The 19,560-nt window shown below is 36.5% G+C and overlaps 1 protein-coding gene across 5 annotated transcripts in view; it reads left to right on the plus strand.

The window, feature by feature from the left end:
- ATF1 (activating transcription factor 1) overlaps nucleotides 1-19,560 on the plus strand; it is a 103,540-nt gene that overhangs the window by 36,640 nt on the left and 47,340 nt on the right. For 3 of the 5 annotated variants that reach the window (XM_077170889.1, XM_077170887.1, XM_077170886.1), the window contains exons 3-4: nucleotides 5,469-5,588; nucleotides 7,941-8,041. In XM_077170889.1, the coding sequence (XP_077027004.1) occupies nucleotides 5,469-5,588; nucleotides 7,941-8,041 (221 nt within the window). The remainder of the gene's footprint in view (nucleotides 1-5,468; nucleotides 5,589-7,940; nucleotides 8,042-19,560) is intronic. The other 2 variants (XM_077170891.1, XM_077170888.1) reach the window with 1 other exon arrangement.

The following is a 19,560-nucleotide window of genomic DNA, read 5'->3' on the forward strand; positions in this document are numbered from 1 at the left end:
ATCATGATAATTTCTTAGAACATTTGCTTTAATTTAGAAAAAAATAAAAAGACAACAAATAAAACAAAAACAGAAAAAAAAGCCATACACACCATACCCCTTACTCCTCCCTTTCATTGATTACTAGCATTTCAAACTAAATTTATTTTAACATTTGTTCCCCCTATTATTTATTTTCATTCCATATGTTCTACTCCTCTGTTGACAAGGTAGATAAAAGGAGCATCAGACACAAGGTTTTCACAATCACACAGTCACACTGTGAAAGCTACAGCATTTTATTCAATCATCATCAAGAAACATGGCTACTGGAACACAGCTCTACATTTTCAGGCAGCTCCCTCCAGCCTCTCCATTACATCTTGGCTAACAAGGTGATATCTACTTAATGCATAAGAATAACCTCCAGGACAACCTCTCCACTCTGTTTGGAATCTCTCAGCCATTGACACTTTGTCTCATTTCACTCTTCCCCCTTTTGGTCGAGAAGGTTTTCTCAATCCCTTGATGCTGAGTCTTAGCTCATTCTAGGATTTCTGTCCCACGTTGCCAGGAAGGTTCATACCCCTGGGAGTCATGTCCCACATAGACGGGGAGTGTGGTGAGATTGCTTGTTGTGTTGGCTGGAGAGAGAGGCCACATCTGAGCAACAAAAGAGGGGCCTATTTTTAGTAGTCAGAATTTGTTAATTAATTCCACAATTGGCGTTTGGTTGGGCTCAGCCCCTGCTGCTGGTAAAGTCTCTTTCCTTTCCCCTTTTGGGAAGCAGCCTGTGGGGGAGGGGCGCTGACCGCTGCGGCTTGGGGATCTCATGGTTCTGGAGAGGCTCTCAGCCAGTCTAGCTGGTCCAGACTGGGGTACACTGTGTGTCCGGTCACTGACATGGCCCTAGGAGCTATTCTGTATTGTTTCTGGTTATTTGCTAGTTGTTCTGGAGGACGAACTAAAACGTGCACATTGCTAAGCCACCATCTTGGCCCAGAAGTAATAAATATTTTTTTTATCATCACAGTTGGCTTTTTTTTCCCTAATACTTTTTTTTTACATGGGCAGGCACCAGGAATTGAACCCGGATCTCCAACATGGCAGGCAAGAACTCTGCCTACTGAGCCACCGTGGCTCACCCTCTAGTACCTTTACTTCTTTTTTTTTATTATTTTTTTAAAAAATAATTCTTTTTTTATTTTTAGAGCTGTCTTATGTTTACAGGAATATCAGCAGAAAGTAGTACCTTTACTTTTAATAATTTCTTGACATGGTAAAACAATTTCATGTTACGATCCAAGGATCGTAGGGTGAGGAGGGACAGGGGAATAATCCAAAAAGGAAACTGTGAAACACATGATAGGGGGAGGGAAGGGTTTTAGGTTGGAAGGAATCTGGAGGTTGGGTAGGGGCACTGCCCAACTAAAACTGCATTAGTTTGTTACTGAGTACTACTCATGGGAAGACAATGTTGTAACTCCTTCTCCATAGTATTTTGGGAGTAAAATTGGTGCATCCCAGGTGGAGATATGATGGGGGAGGGAGGTAGATTGGAAGATGGAGACAAGCGAAGAATCAAAGTCAGGAATAGACACACAGTCACTTGCAGGCTGACCTCAGGTATCAACTCTCCAGTAGTGGTAGAATAACAAAGCTAAGGGAAGATAAGTAGTAACAAAAAAGTTGTAACAACAAAGGTTTTCTCTGGAAAATCCTGAAAGTAGGAGGCAACTCTTCTATGGTTTTGACTTGCCCAGCAGATTTTCACATACACACAAGGTGTGCATGTACATACATATACACACACAAATGACTGCTTTCCTTGGAAGCACAATGCTATAAATAAGAGAAAAATTTCCCCAAAGGAAAGCCCAGCATCCACATTAGCATCTGGACCTCACAGTTGCAGACATCCCCACCGCAATTTACAACTGGCCTAGGAAGAGGCAATGAGGAGTCAGACGACCAGCCTTTGCAGTAACACCAAAAAGGACCCTTGTTGCACAGGAAGGGTGCCCTCCCCAACCCTCTACTTTTCATCTCACTTTAGCCACCAAGAAACTACTCTGTCAGAAGAGGGGATGGGCCCAGGACTTTTGTCTGGTGGATGATGACCAAGACGACTATCACTTCCTTCTGAAAGGGGTCTGTGTGACAGGATTCGGGGGAGAGGGAGCTTTTGGGAAATGAAGTAGGAAGGTATGTGCCTGCATGTCTGTATGTGTGTGTACATGCAAGCACGAATGTGTATGTGAGAACCCTCATTACAAAAACAACTGCAGGAGCTAGGAACTTGGCTTAAGGTTGCTGAAGGTGGATGAGGAAGTGAAGCTCAAGGTTTTAATTCTTTACTACCTATTGATTTTGAAATATTATTTGTAGGAATTCTTTGTGCCCAGAATGAGAATTCCTCTAGAAAAATTTTGCTATTATCAAGCACCTGGGGGACCTCTTTCAGGATTTAAGGCTCCTTTCAAACCATGTAGGTGATAGTAATTGGGGCCGCAAGTTTGCTGGGGTACTGGTTACAACTTTTCAGGAATATGTCCCGCCGACCCCCTCACCACCCATACCAGCATGACTTTCTTCTGTCTGTTACTTTTTCCCTGTGGGTGTGGCCCTTTGGAAGTCCCAGCCTAATAGGAGAGGTTTTCCTATCCTTACCTACAGTAAATCCCTTGACCTTTAATATTCCTCTCTCTCCTTTGAGGGCAATTCAAGCTTGCCCTGATGCACAGTTGTTTTCTCTTCATTTTTATTAGTTCTTACTTCGCCTTATATTTTGGCCTTTGGTGGTTTATTACCACCAAAATTTAGAGTCTTTAGAAAGTAAGTGAAGAAGAGGACAGAGAAGTGTCAAGAACTGTGAAAAGCCTGAGATTTTACCTTGCTTGTAAGCTAACAAGCTAGTTTGTCTCACTTCCACGGATACTGGCAGAGGACACGAGCTCCTGTGTCAAACACAGGACTTAATTATTTGTGGCACAGCAAATAATAACTTCATATTTTAAATGTACCAGATCCTCCTGCCCTCGAAGTTCTAAGGGGGTAATGCAGAGTGATTCCGATGGCACATACAGTGGTTTTACATCATTGTTGAGGAACCTTGAGCTTAAGAACCTTTTAAAGAGAGCTCCTAGCAAACTTGCCCAACATTTGCCCTAGAGGGAGACATTTTCTTTATTATTTTAGACAGCAAACAAATTCATGGTCTGCTCTGAAGGGACGTACTATGTTTTCTAAAGTTGTTTGCTATATAAACACTCTAAAAAGAGTCAGGAACAAAAGTTGTCAGTGTATCTGCTCAGAAGACATGTAGAAACTTAAGACATATTTGGAAATTTGTCTACCAGCCGGAAGGTCAACAGTTTATCTCTAGTTTGTCTCACCTTCTTTCCCTTCTTATGTCTAAAACATTTTTTTTCCAGATGACAGAAAATTAGATGATTTTGTTCTTTTGCTTTTGCCATATTTATTTCTTCTCTCTCATACTCATACATTTATTTCCTCATACTCATACATTTAAAATTTTTTTTTTGCATGGAAGTTTCGCATTTCAGTCAGCCTTTTAAGAATAAATTAATGCCATATATTAAGGCATAATTGTCATAACTTTTTATTGTCTTTGTAATTGGCTCTGAGCACAGTTACTAGCTGTCGCTGTCCTTCTCTTATTTTATCTTGAGGGTCTAGCAAGCACCTGACACGTAGGTGCCGTCTGCTGAGTCTTGTTATCTGTTAAATCCAAACTCTTGGTCCTGATATTTAAAATATAATATTGCCTAGATTTGCATATCTGTCCTCCTCCATTTTCTAATGTTGTGTTTCTCAAAATATGGTACAGTTTCCACTGCTGATAGTATTCTGGATCACTTAAGGAGGTGCATGAACATTTTTATTTTAATATATTGAATTCACAGACATCACATCTATTTGGAAGTTAGGACATTGGCTAGAACAAAGATAGGTGTCAACAATCAGAGAGGCTCTACCAAACTAGGAGCAGAAAATATTTTTCTACTGGCCTAAGGAAGCTGGGAAAGTTAGCATCATCTCCTGTGTGCCATCTCTCATTGTTTAACTGGAATCTTAAAATATCTGCTGTCAGATATCTTGAAGTGAGGAAATGTAGAATTTAAGTTTGAGAGGGAAAAGATATACCCAGAATAAAATGTAGGCATTCACTGAGTTATAATGTCCAAAATCTGGAGAGTATTTCCTTAATTCAGTAAACAGTGATTTACTTAGCATCTGGGATATCAGTTGGGCTAAGACCGTAGCTGGGAATATAGTGTGAAGCAAAAGGAAGCAAGTTCCTCTCCTTCGTAGAACTTGCTAACTAGTGGAGGGTACAAGACCTAGTCCAGATATTCACCCAGATGTAAATCTGGGAGACTGAGAAGTGATGGAAAGTGTTAGTATGTGCAAAGAATGTACATATTATGAGATACTACAAGAGTTTTTAATAGGGGAGTTGACCTACTTACAGATAGGACAGCTTCTCAGAGGAAGTAACCCTTGAGTTGTGGTCTGAAGAATGAGTAGGTGTTAACTCTGCAGGAAAGAAAGGAAGACTTTTCTTAGTATGTGAGGGACTATCTTATGCCAAGACCTATGGTAGGAGGGAGCTTGTGAAGTAGAAGAAATTGTCATACTCCACTGTGAGCAGAATTAGGGAAACATGCTTTGAGATGAAGCAGGAGAGATAGGAAGAAACCATTGTGTGCAGGGCTTTGTAGACCATGGTAAGGAAGGTTTTTAGTTCTTTTTTTTTAATTATTGTTTTTTGTTTGTTTAGTTTTTAAATCCTTAGGTAGCGAAAGACTATGCTAGCTTTGCTTCACTCACTTGAATGCAGGTTTATGGTTGGACTTCTCTTAGTTTAGCATTTTATTATATATTTCCAAAAATTACATCTGATTTCCACAGAAATAAATTCTCATTTCATAGCTCAGTCTTGCTTGAAATATTTAATTATTCTTTAAAGACCTAGCCTAAAGTTATTTCTCACACTTCTTCAGTCTTGATTTCTTGATTGATTTTCAATCAGATCTCTTTAGAATAACGTTTTTCTACAATTAATTCCTCTGCCTGAAATACCTTCCAAACCCCACCAGCACCATGGAATCCACACCCTGAGGGAATTGTTTATCCTTCAGAACCCAGCTGAAGATGCAGCCCTTCTTTCTACCCCAGTACAGTACTTTCTACTTTTCTTCTATTCCAGCTCTTACTCTGTTCAGTGTAATTAGTGTGTACTCTTAGCACCTAGTGCAGACTCCAACTCATAGAAGGTACTTAATGTTTGTTGAAAAGATGTAATTAAATATATCAACTCTGAAATGTGTTTCCAGTATCAAGAACTCGGCTGTCTTATGTGCATCAGTAAATATATATTTTGGTTTTTTTCTGCAAATTTTATTGAGATATATTCGCATTCCATGCAGTCCATCCAAAGTAATTGAATTTTTATTTGTTCTTAGATGTCACTAAGAGGATCTGCGCCAGTGACAATTGTACCTCTTCCTGGAGAACAAGTACAGGTTCAGGGGGTCATCCAGACAGCTCAGTCTTCTGTAATTCACCCACCACATGTGCAAACGGTACAGAAATTTGAAGACTTAGTGGTCAAGAGTGGGGACTTTTATACACTGAGTCTTCAGACACATCGAAGTTGCTGTAGTTACAATATTGTAACACAATATAACGAGGTTGTCCTAGAAAATAGAAAATTTTAAATTTCTAGTTTCATGTATGTACTGTCTATTGAAAATAGAATGCAATTTGGGGGAAGTTATTGCTTAGAATTTAAGGGATGAAAGACTTTCTTAAGGGAAAGAATCTTTTTGTCCCAACGGTATCCTTCTTGAAAAGGAGAATTCTGAACCAATGGTGATGACTGCATCACTTAGGGAAGAAAGTGTCTACCTTATACTTCCTGGAGAGCAAATAAAGAAGAGTTCTTTCATTGTAGAGCAGAGTTCTTATTTGTATTTATCCACCTTCATAATAACTTGTACCTATAGGAAAGAGCTATCCTAGGTTCATTTTCTTTTTATTCTTTCTCTACATTTTATCTTCTGACTCCTATGAATCCCAGAATGCCTTTGGTCATCTCTGATTTTAAGAAGCAGCTATCTTAGAAGTAAAGTCGTATCTTCCTGAATATATAGTGTCTAGCAGTGTTGTCAATCAAGAGCTGCATTTTTATATATGGTTTTCCCATCTGAAAGGGGCTGCTGCATGGAATTTTGAGTTTTTATATGACGATTTTACTCTTGTTTACTGGTACCATCATTAAAAAGAAATACTTGGTTTTAGTTCCAAATAATCCCTTAGTTTTAGAAATTATTTTCTTACGTGAGTTTGACAAGAGGCCTTGGAGTAGATTTAGGGACAATGAAAATAGTTGAATATTTCGATTACACATGGAATGTCCATGAATGACACTTAAGGAAAAGATAGAAGTGACAGATTATTCTTAATTATTATTTAAAGGTATTATTGGATAGGTATCATTATTTTTAAATTGTTATTAGATAGTGATCAGTTCTTTTTAATACGTGTAGGGTTAATATGAGTTATAAATTAATAGTTGTATACTAGAACTCATTTTTTTATTTTTTTAGAACTCGTTTTTGAAGGAGGTTATAGAATGTAAAATTATAGGAAAGGGGGTGCACAGGTAGTTCAGTGGTAGAATGCTCACCTTCCATGCAGGAGACATGGGTTTGATTCCCAGACCATGCCCCCCAAAATTAAAAAATAGTAAGAGAAAACTTTTCTGTAATTAGTACTAAATGTAGAGAATTGATTTCTTATGTTTCTTCTAGTACCCAGTTTGGGTTATTTTACTTTTTTAAGTGAAAATGATGCCAGGTATCACAATTTAGCTTTGGACAAATTATGGGAGATTTAATACATTTGAAAAATTGAAAATGATTTGTTTTCTTAGTTGTAAAATATTGCCATAACGTAAAACTTGTATATGTTTTTGTGTTGACATAGTTTTAAAGGGTTTGTTATTAATAATAGTTAATGTTTATTGTATGCTTACTTTACTGTGTGCCAGGTACATAGTAAACTACTGTAATTGTGAAGTGAGATAAGGCTAATTATTAAAGATTTTTAAATTGCATATGTTTATACTTATCCTTCTCAGTCCCCCCACACACACACCTTGCTAAATCTAATGATCTGATCTTGGCCCTTGTTTTTCTTCACTTGTTAGTAATATTTGATTTGGTTCATCACTCCTTTCTCCTCAGTACACTGTCTTCACTAGTTTTCCAGCACACCTCACTCATTTGGTTTTCCTCCTGCCTCACTGGTCGTTCCTTCTCAGTATCATCCGTTTGTTTCTTCTCTTCCTCTCAACCTCTTAATGGTAGAGTGCTCCCAGGTTCATCCTTGGTCCTCTTCTTTATCTTATTTGCTCCCTTAGTGACCTCGTCCAGTTTCATGGCTTTAAGGACTATCAAAAGAGTTATAACTCCCAAATTTATACATCCACGACAGACTTCTTTCTGAATATCAGACTTGTATGTATAGCTATCTCCTCAGTGACACCAATTGGATATGTAACAAGGATTTCAAATTTAACATGTCCAAAATACAAATCAGATAGCATTAATTCTAAATACATTGAGCAATGTACATCTGTGTAGAAATAGTACAGAGATCAGATACTAGTCTTTATAATTTTAGTGGAATAATATTGCTTTATTTTGAGGACAGTTTTTCTTCCTAGATTCCTTTAATTAGTTTAGGCTCCTGAAGTAAACTCTCTCTACTTTTGTTCCTTTTTTTTAGATCACAGTGTTAATGACCTTAGATTTAATATGCAAATGATTTGGGTGACAGGAGGCAGATAATTTTTTCTGAAAATAAAATTTCGACATAATTCTTTTCCCACTTGCACTGTTCATCATAATAAAACCAATTGTGTTTTTCAGGCATCATCTTTATCAGAAAGTGAGGAGTCTCAGGACTCCTCTGACAGCATAGGCTCCTCACAGAAAACCCATGGAATTCTAGCACGGCGCCCATCTTACAGGTAAGTACTCTCTTATATCAAACCAGTTGTGTATTATATTACCACATAAGTACAATTGATGCTGTGCAAAGCAAACTGTATAAACAGGGAGCATGTGTATTGTGTCGAAATGGAAGAATTAAGAGAGGTAGATTGGAGCCAGATTATAAAGGGCCTGAGCTGTAGTGCTAAAGAGGAATTTAGACTTACCTTTTGGCATATTTCCATATTTACTCTTAAATAGTTAACTCTAGGACCAATATAAAAGAAGAATTGTAGACTTTAGGAACTGAACTACTTTATATTCCCTTTCTTAGCTTCCTAACTCTAGGCTTTTGTTGAGTAGCCTGTGTATGCCTTTGCCTGAAACACTTTCTTTTACTTTCTGTGTTATACCTGCACATATTTTAAGCCTCATTTCCTCCAAGATGCTTTTTCTGATTATTCTTTTAGTGAGCTCCTCATCTGAAAACGAGGTTGGGTCTTCTATAGCACCCTTTCTACTGATCCCTATTATAACATTTATCTCACACTTTTCAAATTCCAGTTTATTTAAAGGTTTGACATGTCTTATTTTTGTGTGCATGTGATCCTAGGATCTAGCACAATAACTCGCCCATAGTAGATGCTCAGTAATGACTTGTTGAATGAATGGAGAGTTGGAAGTAGTGCAGCCAGTTGATAAAAAGCTGTTGAAATAACCAGGTGATCTGATATGATTTGTGAGATGACGAAGAGTGGTTAGCTTTGAGACATTCTGCAGTAGAATTTAGCAGACCTGGTACTAGATACTGGAAGGTGAGGAAGACAGAGAAGGATGAAACACTATGTCTGAAATGCTGTCTCTAAAACATATAAACAAATGCAATAGGGTTTTAGATGTTATGATGTAACTATGTATAGAGTATAGTTAGTCATGCCTGGTGGAATAGGTAGGAAAGACTTCATAGAAGATGGAATTTGGGTATTACCAATTTGATATTTTTGTGAGACTGGACAGGGAGGAGTTTTGTAAGGCAGGAGAAGAGCTTTTTAGGCTCAGGGAACGGAGTAATCAAAGGTAAAGTGGATAGGAGATGAAAGAAGTAGGTCTATTCTGGGACCTGGGAGTTTAATGTACTAGGAAGAAGAGGAAATTTAGCAAAAGCTGAAGCTGGAGTGAAAGATTGTGAGAGGATGGTTGAGTAGGAACTCCAGGAATTGGTCCTTCCACCAAAATAATTATTGAACTGGCAGGAGATGTCTGAACTAACTAGTTTGAAATCCTGGAGTAGAACGCTGTGCAGTATCCAAGGAAGAGATGAAGGAAGAGGCTGGTAAATATCAGTGGATTTCACTTCCATGCAGTGGCTACCATCCCCTATCCCCAACCTCATGGAGAACAGTAGTAGGGAACAGCCTGAGTTCCTGGTAAGCTTATTGGTACCAGGGTAAACTGTAAGGACCTAGTCTTCCAAAATCCAAGGATGTGTGAACTCTGATGGCTGATCACTCACTGCTTTAGGAAAGCTACTCAGGTCACTGAGGGGCCAGCTCTGAGGGCAGCCATTGTTCCAAACACCCTTACCTCCCAACCCTCCCAAGCAGATGCAGCAGAGAAGTCCTAAAGAGGCAGTACCCTTTTTTCTCTCTCTTTTCTCTTTCCATTCCATGTGTGGGAGCAAAAATAGTTTGGAAAAGTAAAAAATTGGTGATTCTAGCCCTCGGTAATGGCAACAAACCTAGCAATCCCAGAAGAATGAGAGAACTAGATTTTAAGAGTTATAACAACATAATACTCAGAACGTCCAGTTCTCAACATAAAATTACAAAACATGCAAGGAAACAGGGACATATGGCCCTTTCACAGGAAAAAAAGAATTTGCCAGAAACCATATCTGAGGAATCTCATACATTGAAACTATTAGTCAAAGACTTTAAATCAATAATTATAAATATGTTCAGTGAGTTAAAGGAATCTATATACAAAAAACTAAATGGGAAAATGTTGTCCGAACAAAAGAAAGATAGAAATTGTAAAAAGGAACCAAACAAATTTTGGAGCTGCAAGTTACAGTGATTGAAATGAAAAATTCATTAGACAGATTCAGCAGCAGATTTGAACAGGCAAAGAAAGGACAAGTGAACTAGAAGACGAGACAATTGAAATTATCCAATGTGAGAGATAAAAAGAAAAATTAACAAAGCCTGAAGGACCTGTGGGACATTATCATTCATACCAGCCCAGCATTGTCTTCAAAAGGACAAGAAAAGGGACAAAGGAGCAGAAAAAGTATTTGAAGAAATAATGGGTAAAAACTTCCCAAATCTGATGAGCAACATGAACATACACATTCAGGTAGCTCAGTAAACTCCAAGTGGGGTAGACTTCTAGAGAGCTATGCAAAGACACAGTAGAATGGAAAAGTAAAAATCCGAAGACAAAGGATTTTTAAAGCAGCAATTTAGAAGCAACTTGTCACATGCAATGAATCCCCAGTAAGATTAATAGCAGATTTCTCATCAAAAACCATGGAAGCCAGAAGATAGTGAGATAGCATATTTAAAATTCTTAAAGAAAAAAAAATGTCAACCAAGAATTCTCTACCTGGCAAAAATTATCTTTCAAAAATGAAGGAGAAATGAAGATATTTACAGATAAACAAAAGCTGAATGAGTTTATTACCAGAATATTTTCCCTATAAGAAATGTTAAAGAGAGTCATTCAGGCCGAAAAAAAGGACACTAGACAGTAATTTGAAGCCGTATGAAAACAAAGAACATTGGCAAAAATTACTACATAATAAATGTAAAATTCTGTATTATTGTACTTTTGTAACTGTTTTTTTCTTATATGATTTAATAGACAAATGTGTAAAATAGCATTTTAAATCCAAGTTAATTGGCATACCATGTCTAAAGATGTAATCTGAGCCAATAACAATATAAAAGGGGAAGGACAAGGATATACAGGAGTAGAGTTTATATACTACTGAAACCAGGTTGCTACTAGTCAAATTAGGTTGTTATAGTTTAAGATATTGTTATTACTAAGGTAACCGGTAAGAAAATCACTAAAAACTATAAAGGAAAGGGAAAGAAGGTAATCAAAGTAGTACACTACAAAAAAGCAACTAAATACAAAAAAAAAAAACCAGTAGTGTAATAAATGACGACCAAAAGCGTACAAGACACACAGAAAACAAATAGCTAAATAGCAGAAGCAGATCCTTATATCTCAGTTATTACCTTAAACATCAGTGGACTAAACTCTCCTATTAAAAGGCAGAGATTAAAAGACTGGATAAAAAATCATGATCCATCCATAGGCTGTCTACAAGAGACCCACTTTAAGTATGTAGCCACAAAGAGGTTGAAAGTAAAATGGTGAAAAAAGATATTCCATTCAAACATTAATCTGAAGAGAGCTGGAGTGGTTATATGATTGTCGAAGTAGACTTTAAAAAAATATTACAAGAGACAGATAAGGATATTATGTATTGATAAAAGGTTCACTCTAGAAAGAAGATACAATAATTATAAATATTTATCTACCTCATAACAGAGCACCAAAATATGTAAAGCAATTCTGCGACAGAATTGAAAGGAGAAATAGATGTTCTATAATAATAGTTGGAGACTTCAGTATACCACTTGCAGTAATAGATCTTCTAAGCAGAAGATCAGTGAAAAAGTAGAGCACTTGAAAAACACTATGAACCAACTAGACCTAATTGACATGTATAGAACGCTCTATCCAACACCAGAATATACATCTTCTCAAGTGTGCATGGAACATTTTCATGTTAAAGTAAAATCTTAATAAATTTAAAAATAATTGAAATCATACAAAATATCTTTTTGGACCACAGTTGAATAAAGCTTAAAATCAGTAACAGAAGAAAAAGTAGAATTTACAAATATGTGGAAATTAAATAACTATTAAACAATGAAGGGGTCAAAGAAGAAATCACAAGGAGATTGGTAAATATTTTGAGATGAATCAAAAAGAAGACAACATACCAAACTTTGTGGGATATAGCAAAAGCAGTTCTCAGTAGGAAATATGTAGCTCTAAATGCCTGCATTAAAAAAGAAGAAAGAGCACAAATCATAACCTAATCAGAGCTAAAGAAATTAGAACAGAAGAGCAAACTAAACCCAAAGTTAACAGAATGAAGGAAATAGTAAAGATTAGAGCAGAATAAATGCAATAGAGACTAGAAAAACAGTAGAGAGAATCTGCAAAAACAAAAGTTGGTTTTCTGAAAAGATCAATAAAATTGACAAATGAGCAATGACAGGAGTGGCTGGGGGAAAAGGCCAACTGGTATCCACAGAACAGTTCATTCTGTTCACTTGATTATTAAATTGTCCTCTACTGAAGTCACCCTCTGGTGAGCATTCATATGGACACACATATCTTAATGTTTTTACCCATTCAGAAAGATCTATCTACATACCTCCTTCCCCGACCTCTTTGTCACCAATTTTCCAGTCGTGTTCCCTCTAACTCCCTGACCTCCAGCCAGACCATTGGCCACAGCCCTTGAATCTCAGTATGTAAACACACCTCCAGCCATTTCTCCTTCCAAGGAAAATAGCAGCCAAGTGCATCACTTGAAGTTCTGCCCAGTGGGAGGATTTCCCTTCATCCTTCAGGGATATCCCAGAAAGGGGCCATCGTTCTGTTATGCCGCAGCCATCCACTTCACGTAGTACCTTTATGTCAAGTAGAACTGTGCAAACCATGCGGGACCAAAGTTTCTCTTCCTCAGTCAGTTTATCATAGGGAACTTCCCAAGAGACCATAGCTGCAAGTAGACTGGGAAAGAGAATGTAATATGGTAGGAATGGGGACCATGGGCATTTGTCCTACTCAACCCAGATCTCATATATACCACTTCCATTTGATGACAGAGTGCTACTGTGTGCACCCAACTTTGGCTCGGGGATCAAACAGCATCCCATTCGTGTTGAGCAACTCAGGTCTTCTGTTAATTTGGTGGCCCATGGTTAAGCATTTATCATTATTAAGGACCAGTAGTAGCAAGCCAAAAGCTGTTTCTCAAAAGAGCAGTAGTTACCTGCAGAGGATGTCAGAACTTAGCTTCAAAATCCTAAGAATCTACACTGTGATGCTTCAAAGGCTCCGTACAGCATCTCTATTTGCCACTGAAACTTCCAGCACCATTGAATCTGCTAGATCATATGGCCCAAGTGGTAGAGCAGCTTGCATGACAGCCTGGACCTGTTTCGAGAGCTTTCTCCTGTTCTGATTCTCACTCAAAACTAGCACCTTTTTCAGTCACTTGGTTAATGGGCCAAAGGAGTACACTGAAATGAGGAATATGTTGTCTCCCAAATCCAAAGAGTCAACTGGGCAAAATACTCTTGGCTGTAGGAGGGGCCAGATGCAACACCTTATCCCTCGTTTTAGAAGGGATATCTCAGCATTACTGGTAGCCTAGAAATTTCACTGAAGTTGGAAGGCCCCTGAATTTTTTTTTTCTTTTTAAAAATCTTTTATTCATGGTGGCTTAGCAGGCAGAGTTCTTGCCTGCCATGCTGGAGACCCGGTTTCACAGTGCTTGCCCAGGCCCAGAAAAAAAGCTTTTGTTGAGATAGTTTCACAAAACATATAATCCACTGAAAGTTTACAATCACTGGCTTTTAGTATGTTCAGAGTTGTTCATTCATCACCAGAATCCATTTCATTTTGTTTGTTGTTTTTTTAGGGGGGTACATGGTCTGGGAATCGAACCCAGGTCTCCCGCATGAAAGGTGAGCATTCTATCCCCAAACCACATGTGCACCCCACCACAGTACATTTTAGAACATTTCATTATTCCAAGAAGAGAAACTCCATACCCCTTAGCAGTTAGTCTCAATCTTCTATCCTTCCCCAGCCCTACATAACCACTAATCTATTTCTGTCTTTATAGATTTATTTATATCTACATTTTATATAAATGGAATCATACAATATGTAGTACTTTGTGTCTGATTTCTTTCACTTAGCATAATGTTTTTGTTTTATTATTATTTTTATTAGAAAGTTGTAGGTTTATAGAAAAGTCATGTAAAAAGCATAGTTGCCATCTACGTAGAGCCTATTATTGATACTTTTGCACTAATATGGGACTTGTTATTGTTGATGAAAAAATATTAAAGCAGTACTATTAGCTAATGTCTATAGTTTACATTATGTGTATTTTTTGCATATACCAACCTATTATTAACACCTTGTATTAATGTCATACATTTATCGTAATTCATGAAAGAATGTTATTATACTTGTACTTCTAACCACAGTTCATCATCCACAACATGGTTCACTGTGTTATACAATCCCATGTTTTATTTTCTAACTTTCATTCTAGTAACATAAACAACCCAAAATTTCTCCTTTTGACCTTCACATAGATAATTCATTATTGTTAATTACAGTAATAATATTGTGCTGTCATCATCACCATCCATTTTCAAACCTTTACAATCAATGTCAATAGAACTTCCATACAAATTAAGCATTAGCTCCACATTCTCTACCCCCAATCTATCCCCTGGTAATCTATTTTCTGGATTCTAACTCTCTGAGTTTGTTTATTTTATTTAGTTCCTATCAGTGAGATTATAAAGTATTTATCCTTTTGTGCTTGGGTTATTTCATTCAGTATAATGTCCTCAAGGTTCATCCATGTTGTCATATGCATCAGGACTTCATTCCTTTTTTACTTTTTTTTTTGGTGGGGGTAGTGCATGGTCCGGAAATCGAGCCTGGGTCTCCCACATGGAAGGCAGGCATCCTAACCACTGAACTACCCATGCACCCAGGACTTCATTCCTTTTTACAGCTGAATAGTATTCCACTGTATGTAGATACCACATTTTATTTATCCATTTATCAGTTGATGGATACTTGGGTTTCTTCACTCTTTTAACAATTGTGAATAATGCTGCTATGAACATAGTTGTGTAAATATCTGCTTAAGTACCTACTTTCAGTTCTTCTGGGTATATACCTAGTAGCAGGATTGCCAGGTCATGTGATAAGTCTATACTTAGCTTCCTGAGGAACTGCAAAACTATTTTCCATAGTGGTTGCACCATTTTACTTTTCTACCAGCAATGAATACCTGTTCTGATTTCTCCATATCCTCTCTAAAATGTGTTTTTTTATTTTGTTTCATTTTATAATATTCATTTTTTTGGGGTGTGAAATGATATCTTACCATGGTTTGATTTGCATTTCCCTAATATATAGTGATGCTGAGCATGTTTTATGTGCTTTTTAGCCATTTGCATTTCCTCTTTGAAAAAATGTCTATCTTTTGCCCATTTTTAAATTGGATTTGTATTTTAATCATTGAATTGTAGGATTTCTTTATATATTCTGGGTATTAAACCCTTTTTGGATACTTGGTTTCCAAATATTTTCTCCCACTGAGTAGGTTGCCTTTTCACTTTCATGATAAAGTTCTTTGATATACAAAAATTTTGCTTTTTACAGAGGTCCCATTTACCTATTTTTGTTGTTGTTTTTGCTTTGGGTATAGGTCTGAGAAATCATTATCTGACACAGATCCTGAAGATGTTTCCCAATATTTTCTTCCTGTTTAATAGTCCTAGTTCTTATATTTAGGTCTTTGATCCCATTTTGAGTTAATTTTTGCATATGGTGTGAGATAGGGGTCTTTTTCAATATTTTATATATGGATATCCAGTTCACCTAGCTACATTTGATGAAGGGGCTGTTCTTTCCCAATTGAGCAGACTTAAGAGCTTGCTCAAGAATCATTTGACCATAGATGTCAGGGTCTGCTACTAAACTCTGTTTGATTCCATTGGTCAATATACCTATCCTTGTACCAATACCGTGCCTTGTTTTCACCACTGTACCTTTGAAATATGCTTTAAAGTCAGGAAACGTGAATCCTCCAAAATTATTCTTCTTTTTTCAACATATTTTTTCCTATTCAGGGCCCCTTATCCTTCTAGATAAATATGATAATTTAGCTTTTCTATTTCTGGAAAGTAGGTAATTGGAATTTTTATTGGGATTGTGTTGTATGTGTTAATCTATTTGGGTAGAATTGATATCTTAACACTATTAAATCTTCTAGTCCATGAACACTGAATGTGCTTCCATTTATTTATGTCTTCTTTGATTTCTTTTAACAGTGTTTTGTAATTTTCTGTGCCCAGGTCCTTTATATCCTTGGTTAAATTTATTCCTAGAAATTTGATTCTTTGACTTCCAATTTTAAATGGAAATTTTTTCATAATTTCTTCTTCAGATTGCTCCTTAGTAGTTATGCAAACACTCCAGATTTTTGCATATTGACCTTGTATCCCACCACATTGCTGAATTCATTTATAAGCTCTGGTAGTTTTGTTATAGATTTTTGGAACTTTCTATATAGGATTTTGTCATCTGCAAGTAGTGAAAGTTTTACTTCTTCCTTTCCAATTTAGATGCCTTTTATTTCTTTTTCTTGTCTAATTCCTCTGGCTAGGACTTCTAGTACAATGTTCAGTAATAGTGATGACAGTGGGCCTTCTTATATTCTTTGTGATCTTAGAGGGAAAGCTTTTCATCATTGAAAAGTATGATGTTAACAGTGGATTTTTTATTTATACCTTTTATCAGGTTGAAGAAATTTCCTTCTATTCCTAGTTTTCTAAGTGTTTTTATATAAAGAAAGGATACTGGATATTATCAAATGCCTTTTCTGCATCAGTGAAAATGGTCATGTGATTTTTTTTTCCTTCATTTTGTTACATATAATGTATTACATTCATTGATTTTCTTATGTTTAACCATCCCATAGCTGGAACAAATCCTACTTGATCATGGTCGTTTTTTTAATGTTCTGTTGGATTCAGTTTGCTAGTTATTTTGTTGAGGATTTTCACATCTCCATTCATAGGGGATATTGGCTAAAATTTTCTTTTTTTGAGGTGTCTTTATCTGGCTTTGTTGTGAAGGTGATGTTGACCTCATAGAGTGAATTGGGAAATGTCCCCTCTTTTTCAGTTTTTTGGAGGAGTTTAGACAAGATTGGTATTAATTCTTCTTGAAGTGTTGGTAAAATTCCCCATAAGCCATGGTCCTGGTGTTTTCTTTATTGACAGTTGTTATTGTTTTAGTGATGAGCAGTTCTGAATTTACAAAATAGTTATGCGTAAAATATAGGCTCCCATAGACTACCATATAACCACCTTGAATTGGTTTGGTACTATTAACTATAGTGCATGGTGTAACTTAGGGTCATTGTGTTGTTCAGTTCCATGAAATTATTTATAATAATATTTAATAATTTATATTCAACCTAAAATTTCTGCTTTAACCACATTCAAATATGTACTTAAGTATAACTAACTACATTCACAGTGCTCTGCTACCATCACCACCATCCTTTAGCAAAACTTTCCCATTTTCCCAAATATAAAAACTCTGTACATTTTAGGCTTAACAACCTATTCGCTACCATCATTCTTTCCCCTGGTAACCTATATTCTAGGTTCTGACTCTATGAGTTTGCTTGTTCTAGTTATTTCATATCACTTGTTCTAGTTATTTCATATCACTGAGATTCTGTAATATTTGTCCTTTTGTGTCAGGCTTATTTCACTCAACATGATGTCTTTAAGGAATCATCCATGTTGTCACATGTTTAGAACTTCATTCCTTTTTGATATTCCATTGTGTATGTATACTACATCATTATTATTCAGTTGTTGGTTTACAGACACTTGGCTTGCTTCTGTCTTTTGACAATTGGAAATAATGCCACTATGAAACATCAATGTGTAAATATCTTTTAGAATTTCTGCTTTCAGTTCTTTGGGATATATACCTAGAAATGGCATTTCCGAGTCATGTGGTCATTCTGTACTTAAGTTTCTGAGAATCTGTCTTTGATAACAGCTGCACTATTTTACATTCCCACCAGTGATACAGTGTGTATTCCTGTTTCACCACATCCTCTCCAAAACTTGTAATTTTTTTCATTTTTTTAATAATAGTATTCTAGTGGATGTGAAATGGTATCTCATTGGATTTGATTTGCATTTCCCTAATAGCTAATGATAATGATGTTCAGCATCCCTTTAAGTGCTTTTTGGATATCTGTCTTCTTTGGAGAAATGTCTGTTTGACTCTGCCCGATTTTTAATTGAGTTATGTGTCTTTTTGTTGTTGAGTTGAAGGATTTCATTATATATTCTGGATATTAAACCTTATCTGTTATGTGGTTTTCAAGTATTTTATCCCAAACTTGAAATAACAAGTGTTGGGGAGGATGTGGAGAAATAGGAACACTCATTCATTGCTGGTGGCAAAGTAAAATGGTATAGCCAGTGTGGAAGATACTTTGGCAGTTCCTTAGAAGCTAAGTATAGAACTATACCATATAACCTGGCAATCCCACTGCTAGGTATATACCTGAAAGAATTGAAAGCAAGGACTCAAACAGATACTTGCATATCAGTATTTATTGTGGCATTATTCACAATTGCCAAAAGATGGAAGAAACCCAGGCATCCATCAGCTGATGAATGGATAAACAAGATGTGGTATATACACGCAATGGAATATTATTTATCCATGAAAATGAATGAAATCCTGATATGTACAATGTGGATGAACCTTGAAGACATGTTGGGTAAAATAATGTAGACACAAAAGGAAAAATATTGTACAACCTCACTGTTTTGGAACAATTAGAATAAGCAAACTCATAGGGTCAGAAACTAGAATGTAGGTTACCATGGGATGGGGGGTGGGTGGATAGGGAAGTTATGGCTTAAAATATACAGGTTTCCTATTTGGAATGACAGAAAAGTTTTAATAATGGGTGGTGGTGCTGATAGCACAACATTGTGAATGCAATTAACAGCCATAACTCCAAAAAGAAAAATCCCATGCCTCTTACCACATACACATCCCCAGCCGTTATTGACACTTAACATCGTTGAGGTGCCTTTATTACAATTGATGGAGGAACATTAAGATATTACTATTAACTATAGTCCATAGTTTGCATTAAGCACATTTTTCCCCATATGCACCCTTTTGTTAACGCCTTGTAGTTGTGACATACATTTGTCCTAATTCATGGAAGAACGTTCTTGTATTTGTAGTATTAACCACCTCCATCATCCACAGCGGGGTTCCTTAATGTTATAAGTCCCTTGTTTCATTCTCTAGTTTTTTTTCTAGTGATATGTACAATACTAGATTCCCCTTTCATTCCTACTCACACACACGGTTTAGTGCTATTATTTGCACACTTGATAATGTACTACCCTTATCTCTCTCCATTTCCAAAAACATCATACCATGTTTTCTTTTGTGTCTGGCTTATTTCACACAGCATAATGTCCTCAACTTTCACCCTTGTGAAAAAGCAAGCGTCAGGACTTCATTCCTTCTTACAGCTGAATAATATTCCATTATATATATATACCACAATTAGTTTATCCATTCATCTGTTGATGGACACTTGGGTTGTTTCCATCTTTTGGCAATTGTGAATAATACTGTGATAAACTTA

The sequence above is a fragment of the Tamandua tetradactyla genome, chromosome 7 (assembly GCF_023851605.1).
Source record: "Tamandua tetradactyla isolate mTamTet1 chromosome 7, mTamTet1.pri, whole genome shotgun sequence".
NCBI lineage: Eukaryota > Metazoa > Chordata > Mammalia > Pilosa > Myrmecophagidae > Tamandua > Tamandua tetradactyla.